Source organism: Rhincodon typus, chromosome 25, assembly GCF_021869965.1.
Source record: "Rhincodon typus isolate 14 chromosome 25, sRhiTyp1.1, whole genome shotgun sequence".
NCBI lineage: Eukaryota > Metazoa > Chordata > Chondrichthyes > Orectolobiformes > Rhincodontidae > Rhincodon > Rhincodon typus.
The window spans coordinates 36167950-36186798 of NC_063356.1; the positions used below are offsets into that span (position 1 = coordinate 36167950).

Below are 18849 nucleotides of genomic sequence, written 5' to 3' on the forward strand. Positions count from 1 at the left end.
GTTCATTCAAGCAGCTTCACAGAAGTGCTATTTTAATAGTAAGTGGCCCTTAGTAGGGTGGTGGCCCTATTTAAAATGTATCTAAAGAGTACATACTAGTGGAGGAAACTGTTTGACGTCTGCAACCTATTCAGGTCCCGAGAGATGGTTGCTAAGGGCTAAATAATAGTATAATCTTTCCATAGTTTCGACTGTGTGGGGATGGCATTGTTCTGAGTAGGTTACAGCATTAACACTTATTCAGGGGTAGCCGTTGATACAGGAACAGGTCTAAACACTGCTTGCAACATGGGACTGATAAGAATCGAAAGGTGTAAATGTTTAATTTAATTTAATTCAGTTTATAAAATGTACCTCAAAAACACGGTTTCATGAATGAGTGAATCAAATGCAAAATAGTAAACATAATGCGCTTGTCAGTGAGTTAGTAAAAAGTTATGAATGAATGGAAATGGGGTATAGTACACATAGTGTGCTTGTGAGTGAGTTGGTACAGAGAATCATAATACAGTATCTCATAGTATGAGAGGCATAGCTGCAAGAAGATCAGGGCTGGGAACTAAATATTCAAAGATACAAGTCCTATTGAAAGGACAGGCAGATAGGCAGAGGGGGTGGGGTTGCCTTGCTAGTAAAAAATGAAATTAGTGGCAAGAAGTGATATAGAGTTGGAAGGCGTAGAATCTGTGTGAGTAGAATTGAGGAACTACAAAGGAGAAAAAACCATGATGGTAGTTGTGCCCAAGCCTCGTAGCAGTAGACTGGGTGTGGTGAAGAAAATAAAACAGGAGATAGAAAAGGCACTAATTTAATAATCATGGGGGTCTTTAATATGCAAGGGGTCTGCAAAATCAGGTTAGTAGTGGATCACAAGAAAAGAGGTTCATGGAATGTCTATGATATGTTTTTTTTTGGAGCAGCTTGTGGTAGAGCTTAATTGGGAACTAGCAATTCTGGATTTAGTGATGTGTAATAAGGTAGACTTAATTAGGGAGCTAAAGGTGAAGGAAACCCTGGGGCAGTGGCCATAATATGTAGTCTGAGAGGGAGAAACTGGAATCAGAAATAATGGCACTACAGTAGAGTAAAGGTAACTACAAAGTCATGAGGGGGAAGCTGGTCAGAATTGGTTGGAAGGGGACCCTTGCAAGGAAGACAGTGGAGCAGCAATGGCAGGAGTTTCCGGGAATAATTTGGGAAGAAGAAACATATGAAGGGGAGGATGAGGAAACCACGGCTAGCAACAGAAGAAGATTAGTGAGAAATTAGAGGATTGGGAAGCCTTTAAAAATCAGCAGAGGATAACTAAAAAAAGCATAACGGGGGCAAAAATGAAACATGAGGGTAAGGTAGCTAGTGATATAAAAGAAGATTATAAGAGTCTTTTTAGATATATAAAAGGTAAGAGAGAAGACAGTTGGTAAATGAGGCTGGAGAAGTAGAAATGAGGAACAAAGAAATGGTGAAGGAACTGAATAGGTACTTTGCATCAGTTTTCACAGTGGAAGATACCAGCAGCATGTCAAACTTCAAAAGACTTCAGTTTTAGTTACTGATGTGTTGTGGTGCCCATTCTTTGGGTGAAGAGGTAACCATTTGGACTAGACACATAACAGGTACAGAAATGCTACACACACCAAAAAACAGAAGTTGCTGGAAAAGCTCAGCAGGTCTGGCAGCATCTGTGAAGAGAAATCAGAGTTAACACTTCAGGTCCGGTGACCCTTCCTCAGAACAGAAATATTATATACTAATGGAATCAATTTGTGAAACATTCTTCAACATTGTGTTCATGATAAATGAGACAGAATCACTGAAATATTTACTCACATTCAAACCTTTATCTGCCCTCTGTTCCCTAATCACTTGCTGCTTTTGCATTCCATTATTGTGTGGCAGAGTCAGAATCATTCATGACTACAGATTGAAATTTACATCAATTTAACCAGTGGAGTCAGGTTTACATGATTACAGGGTTTACATTAGGATTGTTCACATAATCAGTAAACTGTTTCAAAATAAAAAAAAAACATTTTGCATGCTCTAATCTGTTCAACATTGGTCTCTGTAGACTTCAAAGGTTCACAAAAAGCTTCAATCTGAATCAGGATCAAGATCAACTGGCTTTACACTGGTGTAACATTTTCAAAGCTGAGTACATTCTACCAACGCAATATTTTAAGATATATCAGCAAGGTTTGAGCATTGCTAAACAAAAAGGCAGATTTTGTGTCAAGACAACAAAGCAGATAATAGCATTCCCTGGTGTATCTCTCCATTGGTAACACCTTGACCAAGCTGTGTCAATCTTGCCTGGTTTAACATTTAAACTTGACTTGGTAGTTAACTGTCAGTCATAATTAACTGGTGAACTGTCCATCGCAATGCATCTACCAATTAGAGTTTGTTTGCCAAGTAATCAGCACTTCCTCACAACATATAAATATTGCTTTCGTTTTACATTAGTTAGCATTTCTTGTGAATCGCTCTGATGAGTATAAGTTGGGAAGTCTTTTTAGTGATATACAAGGCCAGTACTATCAAATACTATATATAAAAAAAATGAATTGTAAACCTGTATGTGGTAGCTTCATTATTGTTGGAGCGGAAGGTTTTCTAAAAAAATTAGATTTGTAGTCATCAGCCGAGTAAACATCTCTGGTACTGATAGAGCAATTTCCCATTTTTGTTACAGTAGCTGAAATAGCTCCATTCCCTCCCCTGACAAGAGTTTGTTGAGTTCCGGATCCCAATTCTACTCTAGCGAAACAACATGAAGGCTCAAGTTCGTAGTACATCTTGTAATACAGTTTTTCATCTGTCATTTCAGGCTCAATCGGGATGTATAAAGCTAAAACTGTAGAGTACAGATTATAATCATAGGGGTTCGAGAACAGCAGTGAGAACTGGGTATAACCAAAAGCATAGGTGAGCACCCCAACACTTCCGCGAGCCATGCCTGAAGTCTTAACAAACAGAGCATCTCCTTTCTTCCTGAGGTAGATCAAGGGTGTTGGCGAGTTGTATATATAATCGCTGTAAATGTAAGTCCTAGAGAGAAGGACACAGAGTATTAAGAGCACAAGAAATAAGATCAGGAGTAGGCCTTTTGGCGCCTTGAGCCTGTTCCACCGTACAATAGGATCATGGCTGATCTGACATTGCACGCACCTGCATTCCTGCCTTTTCTCCGTAAGCCTTGACTCCCTCACTGATCAAGAATCTATCCATCTCAGACTTAAAGATAAACAAGGACTCTGCCCCCACAGGTCTCTGTGACAAGGAATTCTAACGACTCTCAATCCCTGAGAGAAGAAATTCCTCATTATTTCAGTCTTAAATCAGCATCTCTTTATTCTGACACTGTGCCTTCTGGTCCTAGACTTTCCCATGAGGGGAAACATCCTCTCAGTATTTACCCTGTCAATTCCCTTAAGAATCCTGTATGTTTCAATGAGATCACCTCTCATTCTTCCAAAGTCCAGTGAGTACAATCCCAAACAAAAAACTAAAAACCGAGGATGTTGGAAATCTGAAACATAAATTGAAATTGATAGAGAAACTCAGCAAGTGTGGCATCATCTGTGGACAGAAAGCAAAGTTAACATTTCGGGTCCAGTGAACCTTCTTCAGAAGCTTAACTTCAATAGAGTTCCAACCTGTTTAGCCTTTGCTCATAAGACAATCCGTCCATACTAGGGATCATCCTAGTGAATCTTCCCTGAACTGCCTCCAGTTAAGGAAGGATTTATTTAAACCTCTGAAAGCATTTCCTCACAATTACAGCTGGAGGAGGATTAATCTCTAAAAGTCTGAATAGGAGGTCGACAGCAAATCAATCAGGATCAAAATTACTGATATAAACCAGCCAGGAAATGAAATTGCTCTGTACTAACCTCAGTGGATTCATATCAAATTAGTTCACCTTGTTTATTTTAAACATCAACGTAGCTAATTAAACACGCAGGAAGTCAAATTTTGTTTTAGTGCTGCAAACTCACCATTCCTGACACAGGCAGCTGGGCAGACTGAAGTTGTGAATCTCAATTATCTACAGACATCACAAACTCCCAGACAGAAGCCTTGAGGTTGTCATGATGTCTGACATTCCCTCATTGTCTTTGCCCTACCGTTTCCTTCAGCTAAATAGGCCCTGTGCTGGGTATCCACTTTGCCAGCCTTTTCTCTCTTCCCACATGATCATAATGAATGGCTGGGTAGGCCCAAAGAGCTGAATAGCCTAATCCTGCTCCTAGTTTCTATATTTCAGATCAAATGCACCACGACTTCAGTCAATCCATCCTATTATCTCCTTCTTGTACCTGATTCCACTCCTGTGAACTTCCTTGGTATGTTTGCCTATATTATTGCTGGTACATAAACCTAAGTTGTGAGTCAAGGCCAGCTGAGTTCAAATCAACTCATGGGAAATTTTACAAAGACTTTTTCAAAGTACGCTGCTTGTTGAGTGAAGGCAAAACTAACTGAGACCTTAAACTATGTGTGTGATACATATTTACCTTTAATGAATAGCTTATCTACTTAAGGCAAACAAAGATGAGTACATTTTAGAGAAAGAAATTGAAAGTTGTGCTGCTGGTGCTAGTAGAGGCTGGTGGGGGAAGACTTATGTAGAGCATTAACATTAGTGTGGACCACTTTGGTTGCTTGGCCATGTTCAGTGCTGCACATCCTGTGAAACATGTAATTTTATCAAAGTAAAATTCTTACATTTATATAGTGCTTATCGAAACCTCAGGATATCCCAAAACATTTTATAGTCAATTAATTATTTCTGAAGTGCAGTTGAAACCAGGTAGCTTCCACAAACAGCAAACTACTACCATACACATTCTGTCAGTAGAACTGTCAAGAAAGCTCTAGCTTAATGTTGTGCTGTGAGTTCCTAAATGGTTGTCAGCCCATTCTGTCACATTTTGGCTTGTCTGGAAACTATGAATAACTACACACACACATGTGCAAGGATTGCTGGTGAATTCTGGGATATCCACTGAGTGGCAAGTTGTTCTGGAAGTGGGGCATGATAAGATAGGGCTGAAATCAAATGTGAGGAATGCCATAGGGGTGGGGTTAATAGTTAATCAGGTGAGTTCGATAAGATATAGTGAAAAAACTCTCGAGGTTTTAAAGGGGAAATCCCTCTAAAAAGCCCAACACAACTCAGACTTCGCCAAAAACATACAATTCAGCCCTGCTTCTTGTTGAGCTGAATGTTTTTTATGTCTATTAATAATATTGCAATTTCCACTACTATGATATCTCAAACCTTCACATAACCTGTGTTCTGTGCTTACTATTATCATCACATAAGAACATACAAACAAGGGACAAGAGTAGGCCATTCAGCCCTTCAATGCTGCTCTGCTATTCACTGAGATTACAGCTGCTTTTAGCCTCAACTCTTTATCCCTACATATCGTGGATAATTTTTCGTCCCCTTGGCAATCAAGAATCTATTTGCTTATACCTCTGTCACATTGCATATATGTGACTGACCGACCACACCACACTCCCTTGCAGTGAGAGCAAATAACTGACAGCAAGGACCTCTTATACTGGAATGTCACAAGTTGGGATATCATGTGACTGTTTTAAAGTTACACTGCCTTTTGGGTCTGGAATCTATGTGATAATACAACATTCCCCTTTCCCTTTAGAGTTTAGGGAATTTTTTTTATAAACATGTACAATGATGATATGGATGTATAATTTCTACACATTAAAATAATCCCTTCTGAACATATAACATGATCAGATCACAATCTGTAGTATGCTGTCTGTTGCACATCATTTGGTTTTTGTCCTGCTTGATACTTTGAAAATCGAAGTTGCCAGCCTGGATGATGGGTGGTTGATGAAATGCCATTTGGATAAGTTAACTATTTATTGTTAGGGCTTGACCATTGGTCATCACAACATCATATGACCTAGGCTGGATACAATGACATACTATCTGTCCACAGATCCATGTGTTCATGTGAAAATCTCAAACTCTGATCTTTGGTTTGAGCTGGTTCAGGTTGGGGTAACTGTTTGCATGCTCTTCTACCATTAGGACCTTCTTTCCAACATTGTGTTGTGCACATGTGGTTGGATGGTCACAGTATGAAAGGGAAGAACTGTCCCCATCTATCTGCCAACGCATGACAGCTGTTGGTGAGGGTAAAGTTTGAGGAGTAGCACATGGACATAGCATAGAAATCCAAAAAATCTTGACAAGTTGTGATTATCATGAGTTTTGCCACGGGAATAGTGCATTCAGTGAGACTTAGACTGAGGTCAGTGAGGGGAAGATGTAATATGTTAAACACCCCATTTCCCACATACCCAGTGTACTGCAGACCATTGTCAAGCACAATTTGTTGAGGAAGATAATGGTGAATTTGTCAACAACTGATGCACCGGTAGTATCTTTGATTTCTGGCACAAAAGGAAATTTGGTGAAATATCCAGACACCAGAATCTAATCATGTCCTTGGACATGGAAAATATCTAATATCTCATGCCATGGCTCAGGAGAATTCCTGTGGAGGGTGAGAACTGTTTTCAATTGCTGAGGTTAATAGAGTTGATACGTATCACATGACTTGATCAGTGTCCTTACTGAAGCTGGGACAACATATGGATTCCCACACCAATTTCTTGGGTTTTTTCAGGGTCCATATGAATATGGTCCAGCATGGCTTAATATGGAGCTTGCTTGCCTTTGAAGTTTACATTCTTGGAGAGTCCTAGCTCATTTCTGAATGACCAGAACAAATGTACGAGCTTAGGGACTTGAGCTGGTGTTCAGGCCAAAGTTGATATTTTTGCAGCTGATCATTAACTGCTGTAACTTGCTGAATCTGATCTGACTGCAAACAAAACGCATAAGATTTTTGTTGAGACTCCATTCCAGTTCAGATTTACTAATATCCGCTTGTAGATCTAAGAATATCTTTTATTTTTATTGGGATCTGGAAGTTTGATAACAGCATTGGAAATGATCTTTCTGGAACCTGATTTGTGTTGTATGTTGAAATAATAGCCTTGAAACTTCACAAGTTGTCTTTGGAATTGTAGGGGTGCACTTGTTCGAGGTTTTCAGCAGATCCTTTTTGATGACTTGCGATCAGCATGAACGATGAAATGCTTGCAAAATAGCTTCATTGAAACCGTTATTCTGAAAACTAGAGCAGAATTTATCCTTTCAATGTTCAATTGTCATTCACCTGAACTGTCATACAGACCTTAGAACCAAAGAGAATTGGCTTGCTATCCTGTAATAGATATGGTCTGAGGGCTTTCTGGGGGGGGGCACCTACTTCCCGTGTGCTAAGCTTTCAGGGATCATAACATTGAAGAACACACTGGCACGCTCAAGAGACTGAAAAATATGCTGGCAATTTTCCAGTCATATGTATGCTGAGTTTTGTGGGGATGATTCAAAGAGGAGAGATTTTGGTCACAGGATTTGGAATACACAGGAATTAAAAAGTTGAAGAAACTGAGACACCTTTGTAAATCATCTATTTTGCTGTGTAGACATTTCTATTTATCTTATATTTTGACAAGATCAGGTTGAATGTTGGATGATGAGTATATTGAACTGAAGAAATTGTTTTGGTTCATGTTAATTTCATTTTTGTTGTTACTGTTCAAAACAAAAACATGTTTCCTTGTTGCTGCCATGAGCTGATGGGAGTTTGTGTTGTGCTCATGGTCAGTTCTTCTCAGGACTGCAGTGTCATCTGTGACACCAACATAACCTGGTAGATTCTTAACAATATGATCCACATGTTGTTGGAATATATACTGGCTAAATGGTAATCCATATGGGAATGTGAAGAAAGTGGATCTACTGTAAGGTGTTTGAAAAGTTGTCAGTTCCTGTGACTCTGATGAGAGATATATGAAAAAATATCTGTTTTGGCATCAAGCTTGGCAAAATGTTTAGTGCCTGAGAATATGAGACTAAGCTCTTCCAGGATTGGAGTCTGGTCTGGGCATCTGTTTAGTGCAAAATTCAGTCACTTTGGATTTAAACAGACACATATCCTGCCATCTCTTCTCAAAACAGAAAATGTTCTGGTCAGCGAGAACCTCATCTTACCTGTTGCGAATTTGGTGTCTGTTCTGGAACTGCACACCCCGCTGGAGCATCATTTTTGCGGGACAGTGAGTCGCCAATTTACACACATCCGACTTACGAGTGCTCGTAGTTATTAATGTGATCCCATACATGGTTGTAATTTTAAAGACTCGACAATGTACTTAGAAACAGCTGTTTTCCACTGTTGTGCTTTATGTTCGAAACTCGAGAACAATTTGACTTGCAAACAGACTCCAGAACAGAACCCATTCAGAATGCGGGGACTGCCAGTGTACTGATGAGTTGGCACTGAGTGAAACTGTAGGCTGCCTGGCCTTTACAAATGGCACTCAAAAGGACCACTCAGTTTGAATGACAAGCCCACAAGAAGTCATCCTTGCACACTGTGGCTACTCCCAGACAAAGAGAGATTTCAATCTGTAATCAACAATCAACATTTCTTCAATCTCTGAAGATATGTTGCTGCTGGGTAGTTAAGGAGCTAATTTTTACTTTCTTCCATTTTCTTGGCAGACATTTTTGGATAGGTATAGTGAGAAGCTATTGTGAGCAGTTAATTTGGGAGGCAGGATTGTTTCCATTTTGAGATTATGCTGTAATTTTATTGGAATATTTTTGTGTTTTGCTGGTCACATTCAGTGGTTCATCCTTTCTTTCATGGCCAGCTTCAACCACCACCCAGCACCGAGAGGCTAAGTACAGTGGAAAGGAGATAAAGAAGATGAAAAATGACATCGCCAATAAAAATGTAAGATTTTAACAAGAAACTACATTCCTGGAGATGAATGAAATTGGGTGTATGTGTGTAGAGTAATTGTTTATTAAAGGATTTATCTAATATTTAATTGTGTTCTCCAAATAAAGGCATGAAACATACAGCTCCTTTCAGTTTCTGTTTTAGTTTCTTCTTTAGTATTTCACGATTGCATACATTATCATGCTGATGTGCAAGGGTCTCTAATCCATTCAAGGTGGCTTTGTTCATTTCCTTTTACATAAACTGGGTTCAACTAAAATAAGCAAAAAAAAAATGGCAATTGTTTTATCAGCAGGGGAAATGGATCAGTTTCAATTGTTTCCAACTGGGAAAAGCCTCAATCGCCTGGCAACTGGAACCAACAGATTTCACATCCAGGCTGGTAACTGTTTCAAACCTCGCAGTTAAACACAGTTTCTTTCTGGTCACATCTTTGAATCTCACGCAGGTGAAGTGAAGAATTGATTCTCAGGGTCGTTAACAATTTCAACATGAACAGCTCTTTTAACTTGGCCCAATGTTGCAGCCATTCTGTAAAAATCAGACCAAAGGAGGCTCATTCAGTGGGACAAATTCACAAATGCAAACACTGCGTTATCAGAAAATAAATAATATTCCACTGTGATTGTGAGTCTTAAATTCTGATGGAATCCAGCAAGGTTTCAATGCTTTAATGAATTGTGATCATGCATAGGCTGATAACACACATAGCTCCATTTATTCAGGCTTTGTCATTGTCAATTTTTTAGGATCTTGCAAACCTTCAGGACGCTGCAAGTTTTCATGCAGTCTGGTACATGCAGGAGACTTGAATGGGCAAGGAAGACAGTTTATGGGACTTGCTATCATACAGTCATAAAGTCAAAGAGATATACAGCACAGAAACTTGCAGGTTCAGTCAGTCGTCAGGAAAGCAAATGCAATGTTGGCATTTATTTTGAGAGGACTTGAATATAACAGCAGGGATGTACTCCTGAGGCTTTATAATGCTCTGGTCAAGCCACATTTGGAGTACTGTGCGCAGTTTTGAGCCCCATATCTCAGGAAGGATTTACTGGCCCTGGAGCGGGTTCAGAGGAGGTTCACGAGAATAGTCCCAGGAATGAAAAGCTTAACCTATCAGGAACGTTTGCGGACTCTTGGACTATACTCATTGGAGTTTAGAAGGATGAGGGGGATCTAATTGTAACGTACAGAATACTGAATGGCCTGGACAAAGTGGATGTTGGGAAGATGTTCCATTGGTAGGAGAGACTAGGACCCGAGGGCACAGCCTTAGAGTAAAGGGAAGACCTTTTAGAATGGAGATAAGGCAAAACTTCTTCAGCCAGAGCGTGGTGAATCTATGGAATTCACTGCCACAGAAGGCTGTGGAGGTGGAGACCAGGTAATTGAATACATTTAAGACTGAGATAGATAGGTTCTTGATTATCAAGGGGATCAAGGGTTACTGGGAGAAAGTGGGAAAATGGGGTTGAGGAACTTATCAGCCATGATTGACGGGCGGAGCAGACTCGATGGGCCGAACGGCCTAATTTCTACTCCTATGTCTTATGGTCTTATGGTCTTATGGAAACAGACCCTTCAGTCCAACTCATCCATGCCAACCAGATATCCTAAATAAATCTAGACCCATTTGCCAGCATTTGGCCCATATCCCTCTTAACCCTTCCTATTGACATAGCTATCCAGATGCCTCTTAAATGTTGTAGTTGTACCAGCCTCCACCACTTCTTCTGGCAGCTCATTCTATACATGCACCACCCTCTGTGTGAAAAAGGTGCCCCCTAGGTCCCTTTTAAATCTTTCCCCCCAACTTAAACCTATGCCCTCTAGTTCTGGACTCCCCAACCCCAGGGAAATGACCTTGTCTATTTGCCTTATCCATGCCCCTCCTGATTTTATAAATCTCTATAAGGTCACCCCTCAGCCTCTGACGCTCCAGAGAAAATAGCCCCAGCCTATTCAGCCTCTCCCTACAGCTCAAACCTTCCAACCCTCTTGTAAATCTTTTCTGAAGCCTTTCAAGTTTTACAATATCCTTCCTACAGCAGGGAGACAAGAATTGCACACTATTCCAATAGTGGCCTAACCAATTTCCTGTACAGCCAGAACATGACGTCCCAACTCCTACACTCAATGCACTGACCAATAAAGGCATGCATATCAAATGCCTTCTTCACTATCCTATCTACCTGTAACTCCACTTTCAAGGAACTATGAACTTGCACTCCAAGGTCTCTTTGTTCAGCAACACTCCCCAGGACCTTACCATTAAGTGTATAAGTCCTGCCCTGATTTGCCTTTCCAAAATGCAGCACCTCACATTTATCGAAATTAAACTCCATCTGCCATTCCTTGTCCCATTGGCCCATCTGATCAAGATCCCATTGTAAAAACCGAAAGAAATGCGGATGCTGTAAATCAGGAACAAAAACAGAAGTTGCTGGAAAAGCGAATGTTCTGAGGGTCACCAGACCCGAAATGTTAACTCTGATTTTTTCTTCACAGATGCTACCAGACCTGCTGAGCTTTTCCAGCAAGATCCCGTTGCACTCTGAGGTAACCTTCACTGTCCGCTACACCTCCAATTTTGGTGTCATCTGCAAACTTATTAACCATTCCTCCTATATTCACATCCAAATCATTTATATAAATAATGAAAAGAAGTGGACCCAACACCAATCCTTGTGGCACACCGCTGGTCACAGGCCTCCAGTCTGAAAAGCAACCCTCCACCATCACCCTCTGTCTTCTACCTTCGAGCCAGTTCTGTATCCAAATGGCTAGTTCTCTCTGTATTCCGTGTGATTTAATCTTGCTAACTAGTCTGCCATGAGCAACCTTGTCAAATGCCTTACTGAAGTCCCACGTCTGCCCTCATCAATCCTGTTTTGTGCCTTTGCAGGTTTTTGGGCATTGTTGTGGACAATAAGGACTTGGGATTCAAAGTCAACTGAACTGATTCAATTGAATCCTGAGAAGACTTTTCCGCTTATGGGACAGACTAGAAATAGGCATACAGTTTAAAAATATGCATTCTTATTTCTGATGAGCTGCCTTCTTGAACAGCTACAGTTCATGTGCAGTTCAAAAAGGCAGTTCACTATCAACTTCTCAATGGAAACTAGAGATGGCAATAAACATCAGTCCATCCAGCAGCGTTCATGACCCATGAGTGAATAACCTTCTCCCATAAAAACCCATAATCCAATAAGATTGCATCTAATTCTGACGGTCGGCATAACACCACTTTCCCCATCTTCCTCTCAATACTATTGACTCCCTTGTCAGTCAAAAATCTGTGTAACTCAGCCTTGAATCAATTCATTCCCCTGGTTTCTGCGGAAGAGAATTTCACAGAATAACAACCCTCCAAAAGAAACCATTTCTCCACACCTCCGCTGTATAAACTGTGGCTTCAAGGGTCTCAATTGGCTCAAGGGGCTAAATGGGCCATTCTTGTATCTTAGTCATACGTTCCGATTGGCTTAGGCATAGCTTATCACTTGGATAGCTTTTTTTTTTCCAATCAGCTGCTGGCATTTACTGAACTACAAAAAGTTGGACTGTCTCTGAGGTTTCAATTTTTTTCTTTAAACATGTTAAGCCGAGGCTGGTGTTCTCTAAGCCTGATTGTAACGATATTGGACAATTGGTTCCTATCATTCCAGGTGGGACATCATTCAAGTAGTGGACAGCGAAGAAGGTTATCTCAGAGTACATCGGGATCATGATCAGATGGGCCGATGGGCCAGGAGTGGCAGATAAAAGTTTAATTTAGATAAACGCGAGGCGTTGCATTTTGGTAAAGCAAACCAGGACAGGACTTATACACTTAATGGTAGGGTGCTGCGGAGTGTTGCCGAACAAAGAAACGTTGAGGAGCAGGTTCATAGTTGGAGGTGGAGTCACAGGTAGACAGGGTAGTGAAAAAGGCGTTCAGTACACTTGCCTTTATTGTTCTGCACACTGAGTATCAGAGGTGAGATATCAGGTTGTGACTGTATATGATATTGGTTAGGCCACTTTTGGAATACAGCATTAAATTCTGGTCCCCCCGCTATAGGAACGATGTAGTTAAACTTGAGAGGGTGCAGAAAAGATTTACAAGATGGTTGCCAGAATTTGAGGGTTTGCATGATAGGGACAGGCTGAATAGGATGGAGCTATTTTCCCTGAAGCATTGGAGGTTGAGGGGTGACCTTAGAGAGGTTTATAAAATCATGAGGGGCATGGATAGGGTGAATTAGCAAAGTCTTTTCCATGGGGTCAGGGAGTCCAAAGCTAGAGGGCATAGGTTTAAGGTGAGAGGGGAAAGATTTAAAAGGGACCTAAAGGGCAACTTTTTCACGCAGAGGGTGATGTGTGTATGGAACAAGCTGCCAGAGGAAGTGGTGGAGGCTGGTACAATTACAACATTTGGAAGGCATCTGGATGGGTATATGAATGGGAAGGGTTTAGAGGGATGTGGGCCAAATGCTGGCAAATGAACTGGGTTAATTTAGTATATCTGGTCAGACAAGTTGGACCAAAGGGTTTGTTTTCATGCTGTACATCTCTTTCACTCTGTCCTGCCTGAAGTTTTAATACCTGTGATTCTGAATTGGACCCCTGGTATCTTTTCCCATGCATGATTGAACCTCGCTTTCTAATTCTACAATCTAAGATATTCCGTATGTTATGGTCACTTTGCTGTCTGTAGAAATTTTTGAAGCTTCATTTGTATTCATTTGTGTTTGAACCAGCATTAGATCTTCTTCAGCTATAGTTACATGTCAAGCATCTACTACTATCTATTGCACTTAGCTGTTGTATATGGATCTGAAAAGGTTAATACCAAATAACGTTAAAAGCACCATCCACTCTGTTGCTGTTATATAGACCTTTGGGCAGACCAGGTTAGGATCTCAAAGGAGTGAGGCCTAACATCTAGGCCTCCTCAAAGTCTCTAAAACAACATCGCTCACATCAATAGAACCTGTAACCAGTGGTACCATAAAACAAACTATATCTGTTAATGACAGAACCCCTTCTAATTACACCAGCAAGTGGTATTTCTTTACCGTTCTAAATCCAGTAGGTCCTGGGTTTTTCCTGCACTGAGCGTGGTGATATAAACCTTCATCATGAGCAACAGTTCTTGACAAGCGAGCTGACATGCTCATCTAATACAACACAACACTGGCAGGTCCTTCCATTTCAGATGCATTACCTTCAATTTTGCCAACAATGTCTCACAGGTAAAAGCTGACATTACACGATGCCAGTTTCTCTCTGGTTCCCTGTAGTACTCGAGCCTTCATCAAAGGGAGGAATTTCTCCCTTGAACTCTGTGGGGTGGCACAGTGGCTCAGTGGTTAGCACTGGGAAACAGTGAGAGAAGCCGTACCGTTATCAAGAAGAAAAAGTTACAACACAAGAGAAAAGGGCAGTACTGATTTTTTTTTAATGAGGAAAAGTAGTGAATAATCATGGGATTAAAAAAAACTCACTTCAGTCACACAGGCAAGCCTGGGTTGAAGGCAGACTGCTGAACACTGCAGTATCGCAAATTTCCAAAAGGCTCGGGTCTTATTATGTTTGTCCTCACAGCTACTTTCACTTTCCTATGGTAATTGCTGTGACCACTCCCATGACACCATGCTGCAGCAAGTCATAAGCCTCTCTTGACATTTTCGTTCCGTTTTAGAATTTTAAGCTGTTTTATACAAATACACAAGTCGATGACTGCTCACATAACATTACACTGTGTTTACGTGCAACAAACTCAAACTGAACAGAGATTTATTGCATCAACATTGTAATAAAAGGCCACTAAAGCATGAGGGAACCAACAAGAGGGAAAAACATACTTGACCTCATCCTTACTAATCTGCCAGCTGCAGTTGCATCTGCCCATGACAGTATCGGTAAGAGTGACAATCGCACAGTCCTTGTGGAGACGAAGTAGCGCCTTCACATTGAGAACAACCTCCATCGTGTTGTGTGGCACAATCACTTTGCTAAATGGGACAGACTTTGCACAGAACTAGCAACTCAAGACTGGGCTTCCATGAAACGCTGTGGGCCATCAACAGCAACAGAATTGTACTCCAACACAATCTGTAACCTCATGGCCCGGCGTATCCCCCACTCAACCATTACCATCAGGCCAGGGGATCAACCCTGGTTCAATGGAGAGTGCAGGAGGACATGCCAGGAGCAGCACTAGGTATACCTGAAGATGAGGTATCAACCTGGTAAAGCTACCAAACAGGACTACTTGCATGTCAAACAGCGAAAGCAGCAAGTGATAGACAGAGCTAAGCGATCCCACAACCAAATGTCAGATCTAAGCTCTGCAGTCCTGCCACATCCAGTCGTGAATGGTGGTGGACAATTAAACAACTCACTGGAGGAGGAGGCTCCACAAATATCCCCGTCCTCAATGATGGAAGAGCCCAGCACATCAGTGCAAAAGATAAGGCTGAAGCATTCGCAGCAATCTTCAGCCAGAAGTGCCGAGTGGATGATCCATCTCAGCCTCCTCCAGTGGTCCCCAGCATTACAGATACCAGTCTTCAGCCAATTCAATTCACTCCACGTGATATCAAGAAATGGTTGGAGACACTGGATACTGTAAAGGCTATGGGCCCTGACAACATTCCGGCAATAGTACTGAAGATATGTGCTCCAAAACTTGCCGCTCCCTTAGCCAAGTTGTTCCAGTACAATTACAACACTGGCATTCACCCAACAATGTGGAAAGTTGCCCAAGTATGTCCTGTACATAAAAAGCAGGACAAATCCAACACGGCCAATTACCACCCCATCAGTCTCCTCTCGATCATCAGTAAAGTAATAGAAGGTGTCATCAACAGTGCTATCAAGCAGCACCTGCTCAAAAATAACCTGCTCAGTGACGCCCAGTTTGGGTGCCGCCAGGGCCACTCGGCTCCTGACCTCATTACAGCCTTGGTTCAAACATGGACAAAACGGCTGAATTCCAGGGTGAGGTGAGAGTGACAGCCCTTCATATCAAGGCTGCATTCAACCAAGTGTGGCATCAAGGAGCCCTGGCAAAACTGGAATCAATTGGTATCAGGGGGCAAACGCTCCGGTGGTTGCAGTCATATCTGACATACAAGAAGATGGTCGTGGTTGTGGGAGGTCAATCATCTCAGCTCCAGGACATCTCTGCAGGAGTTCCTCAGGATAATGTCCTCGGCCCAATCAACTTCAGCTGCTTCATCAATGAGTTTCCCTCCATCATAAGGTCAGAAGTGGGGATGTTCGCTGATGATTGCACAATGTTCAGCACCATTCATGATTCCTCAGATACTGCAGCAGTCCATGTTCACATGCAACAAGATCTGGACAATATCCAGGCTTGGGCTGACAAGTGGCAAGTGACATTCGTGCCACACAAATGCCAGGCTATGACCATCTCCAATAAGAGACAATCTAACCACCGTCCCTTGACATTCAATGGTGTTACCATCACTGAATCCCCCACTATCAACATCCTGGGGGTTACCATTGACCAGAAACTCAACTGGACTCACCACATAAACACAGTGGCTACAAGAGCAGGTCAGAAGCTAGGAATACTGCAGCAAGTGACTCACCTCCTCACTCCCCAAAGCCTGTCCACCAGCTACAAGGCACAAGTCAGGAGTGTGATGGAATACTCCCCACTTGCCTGGATGAGTGCAGCCCCAACAACCCTCAAGAAGCTTGACACCATCCAGGACAAAGCAGCCTGCTTGATTGGCACTGCATCCACAAGCATTCACTCTCTCCACCACCGACGCTCAGTAACAGCAGTGTGTACTATCGACAAGATGCACTGCAGAAATTCACCAAAGACCCTCAAACAGCATCATCCAAACCCACGACCACTTCCATCTAGAAGGACAGGGGCATCAGGTATATGGGAACACCATCACCTCCAAGTTCCCCTCCAAGTCACTCACCATCCTGAGCTGGAAATATATCGCCATTCCTTCACTGTCGCTGGGTCAAAATCCTGGAATTCTCTCCCTAATAGTATTGTGGGTCAACCCACAGCAGGAGGAATGCAGCAGTTCAAGAAGGCAGCTCACCACCACCTTCTAAAGGGCAATGAGTGATGGGCAAGAAATGCTGGCCAGCCAGCGATGCCCACATCCCACAAATGAACAGAAAAGAAAACTTAGTATTTTACAGGAAATCTAGATAAATGGATGAAAGAGGGCACAGGATGAAAGGAAGCTTGTGTGGAGTTTACACACAAAAATAGTTCAGCTTCCTTACTGTAAATTGGACAAAATTTTCAAAAGCTTCAACAATTTGATTTTATTTTTTGAGCAAAAGCTGGCATACGTGTAAAATATAATGAATGAACCTCAGAGAAAGCAAGGACCAAACGTTATAGTTCCATGCTAGCAGCTTAGTAGGCAGAGGAGATATCATTCCCACAATAGCTCACCCATCATTGTCCCACATACTCTGACAATCCATTTTATTGAAGACCGGCAAGGCCTAGACTGGCCCACACACCTCTTCCCAAATTGATAAAACAGTGTGGAGCTTAGAAGGGTCCCGACCCTAAATATCAGGTTTCCTGCTCCTCTAATGCTGCCTGGCCTGCTGTGTTCCTCCAGCTCCACACTGTGTTATCTCTGACTCCAGCATCGGCAGTCCTCACTATCTCTTCCCAAATTGAGTTCCTTTACAGAGTCAATTAATAATCACAAGGGCTGTTTACTGCTCAACTTCAATTTTGAGGGTTTTAGGAAGAGTTGTGGGTCATGGGAAACTCTGAACTTAGGACAAGAAGGAAGGTGACCCTCCCTGAAAAGCCTCATTTCAGCACTGGGTGTGCTGCACATGGTCTGCTCCCTCTTTTGTGTTTTCTGCCTCTGTAGCCTCTCTGGTGAGACACTCACCTTGCTCCCTCTCGTTCTCTTTTTGTCTTTCTTCATACCTACCTTGGCTACAGCCGCTGTAAGATACCTCCAGCCAATCCCTCACTTCCCTGGTCCCTGACTCTGGGGCTTTGAATCTGCTTGTGGTCCCAATCATAGTCACTCCTAAGACTAGCACTGCAGGGTGTTGGAGGTATAGTTGTTAGCTTGCTCGCAGAGCTAGTTGTGCTATGGTGAGAACAACCTATTCATATTATACATTCATATAACCACAGAACAACCGGCTCGGCAAGCTAACGAACAACTGCATCCACAACCCAAGCTACAAATTTTCTCTAAGACTTTGAAAAAGTGTTGGAGTGTATTCAGGAAGTCCTGTCTCCAGCCAGTATCAGGAAATAGTACTCATTCCTCACTCCGGATTCTGCCTGGGATTGGGCAGGAAACCCTGCCATCCAGAAAATCAATCCTGCACAGAACTGATTTTTCACTTCTTATTCGGACCAAGAATGCAGGTTGTATTTCTCCATTGGTGTCTAACTGATGGAATTCTCTGCTAGACAGTCCCGTTTTGAAGTTTTAGCAGTTGCTCAAGTTTACACTGTTCTAGAAAAAGGTAAGAAATAGGAGGTGAGAGTGACAGCCCTTCACAATCAAAGTCACATTCGACCAAGTGTGGCATCAAGGAGACCCGGCAAAATTGAAATCAGTGGGTATCAAGGGCAAACTCTTTGCTAGTTGGAGTCATTCCTGGCACGTAGGAAGATGGTAGTGGTTGTTGGAGGTCAGTCACCTCAGCTCCAGGATCTGTCTACAGGAGTTCCTCAGGGTAGTATCCTAGGGCCAACCATATTCAGCTGCTTCATCAATGACCTTCCCTCCATCACAAGCTCAGATGTGGGGATGTTCGCCGATGAATGCAAAATGTTCAGCACCATTCACAACTCCTCAGATACTGAAGCAATCCATGATCAAATGCAACAAGATGACCAGCAGTGTGCCACAACAAGGATCAGTGCTGGGTCCGAGATAACAAGGTGTAGAGCTGGATGAACACAGCAGGCCAAGCAGCATCAGAGGAGCAGGAA

The 18849-nt window shown here is 42.1% G+C and overlaps 1 protein-coding gene across 2 annotated transcripts; it reads right to left on the reverse strand.

The window, feature by feature from the left end:
- Window positions 1–1821: 1821 nt before the first annotated feature.
- LOC109915657 lies at window positions 1822–14619 on the reverse strand. Of its 2 annotated transcripts, none has more exons than XM_048612083.1 (3): window positions 14366–14619; window positions 8114–9401; window positions 1822–3051 (listed from the first exon to the last, which is right to left on the reverse strand). In XM_048612083.1, the coding sequence occupies exons 2-3, from the start codon at window positions 8242–8244 to the stop codon at window positions 2541–2543; spliced, it is 642 nt and encodes a 213-aa protein (XP_048468040.1). In that variant the 5' UTR covers window positions 8245–9401; window positions 14366–14619; the 3' UTR covers window positions 1822–2540. The 2 variants fall into 2 exon arrangements, with proteins under 2 accessions (XP_048468040.1, XP_048468041.1); XM_048612084.1 differs by lacking the exon at window positions 14366–14619 and adding an exon at window positions 14086–14238.
- Window positions 14620–18849: the final 4230 nt, after the last annotated feature.

Coding starts and splice junctions, on each gene's coding strand:
- LOC109915657 (XM_048612083.1), bottom strand. CDS start 8,244: ATGTATGGGATCACATTAATAACTACGAGCACTCGTAAGTCGGATGTG. Junction 3,052..8,113: donor AGACACCAAATTCGCAACAG/GTAAGATGAGGT, acceptor CCTTCTCTCTAG/GACTTACATTTACAGCGATT.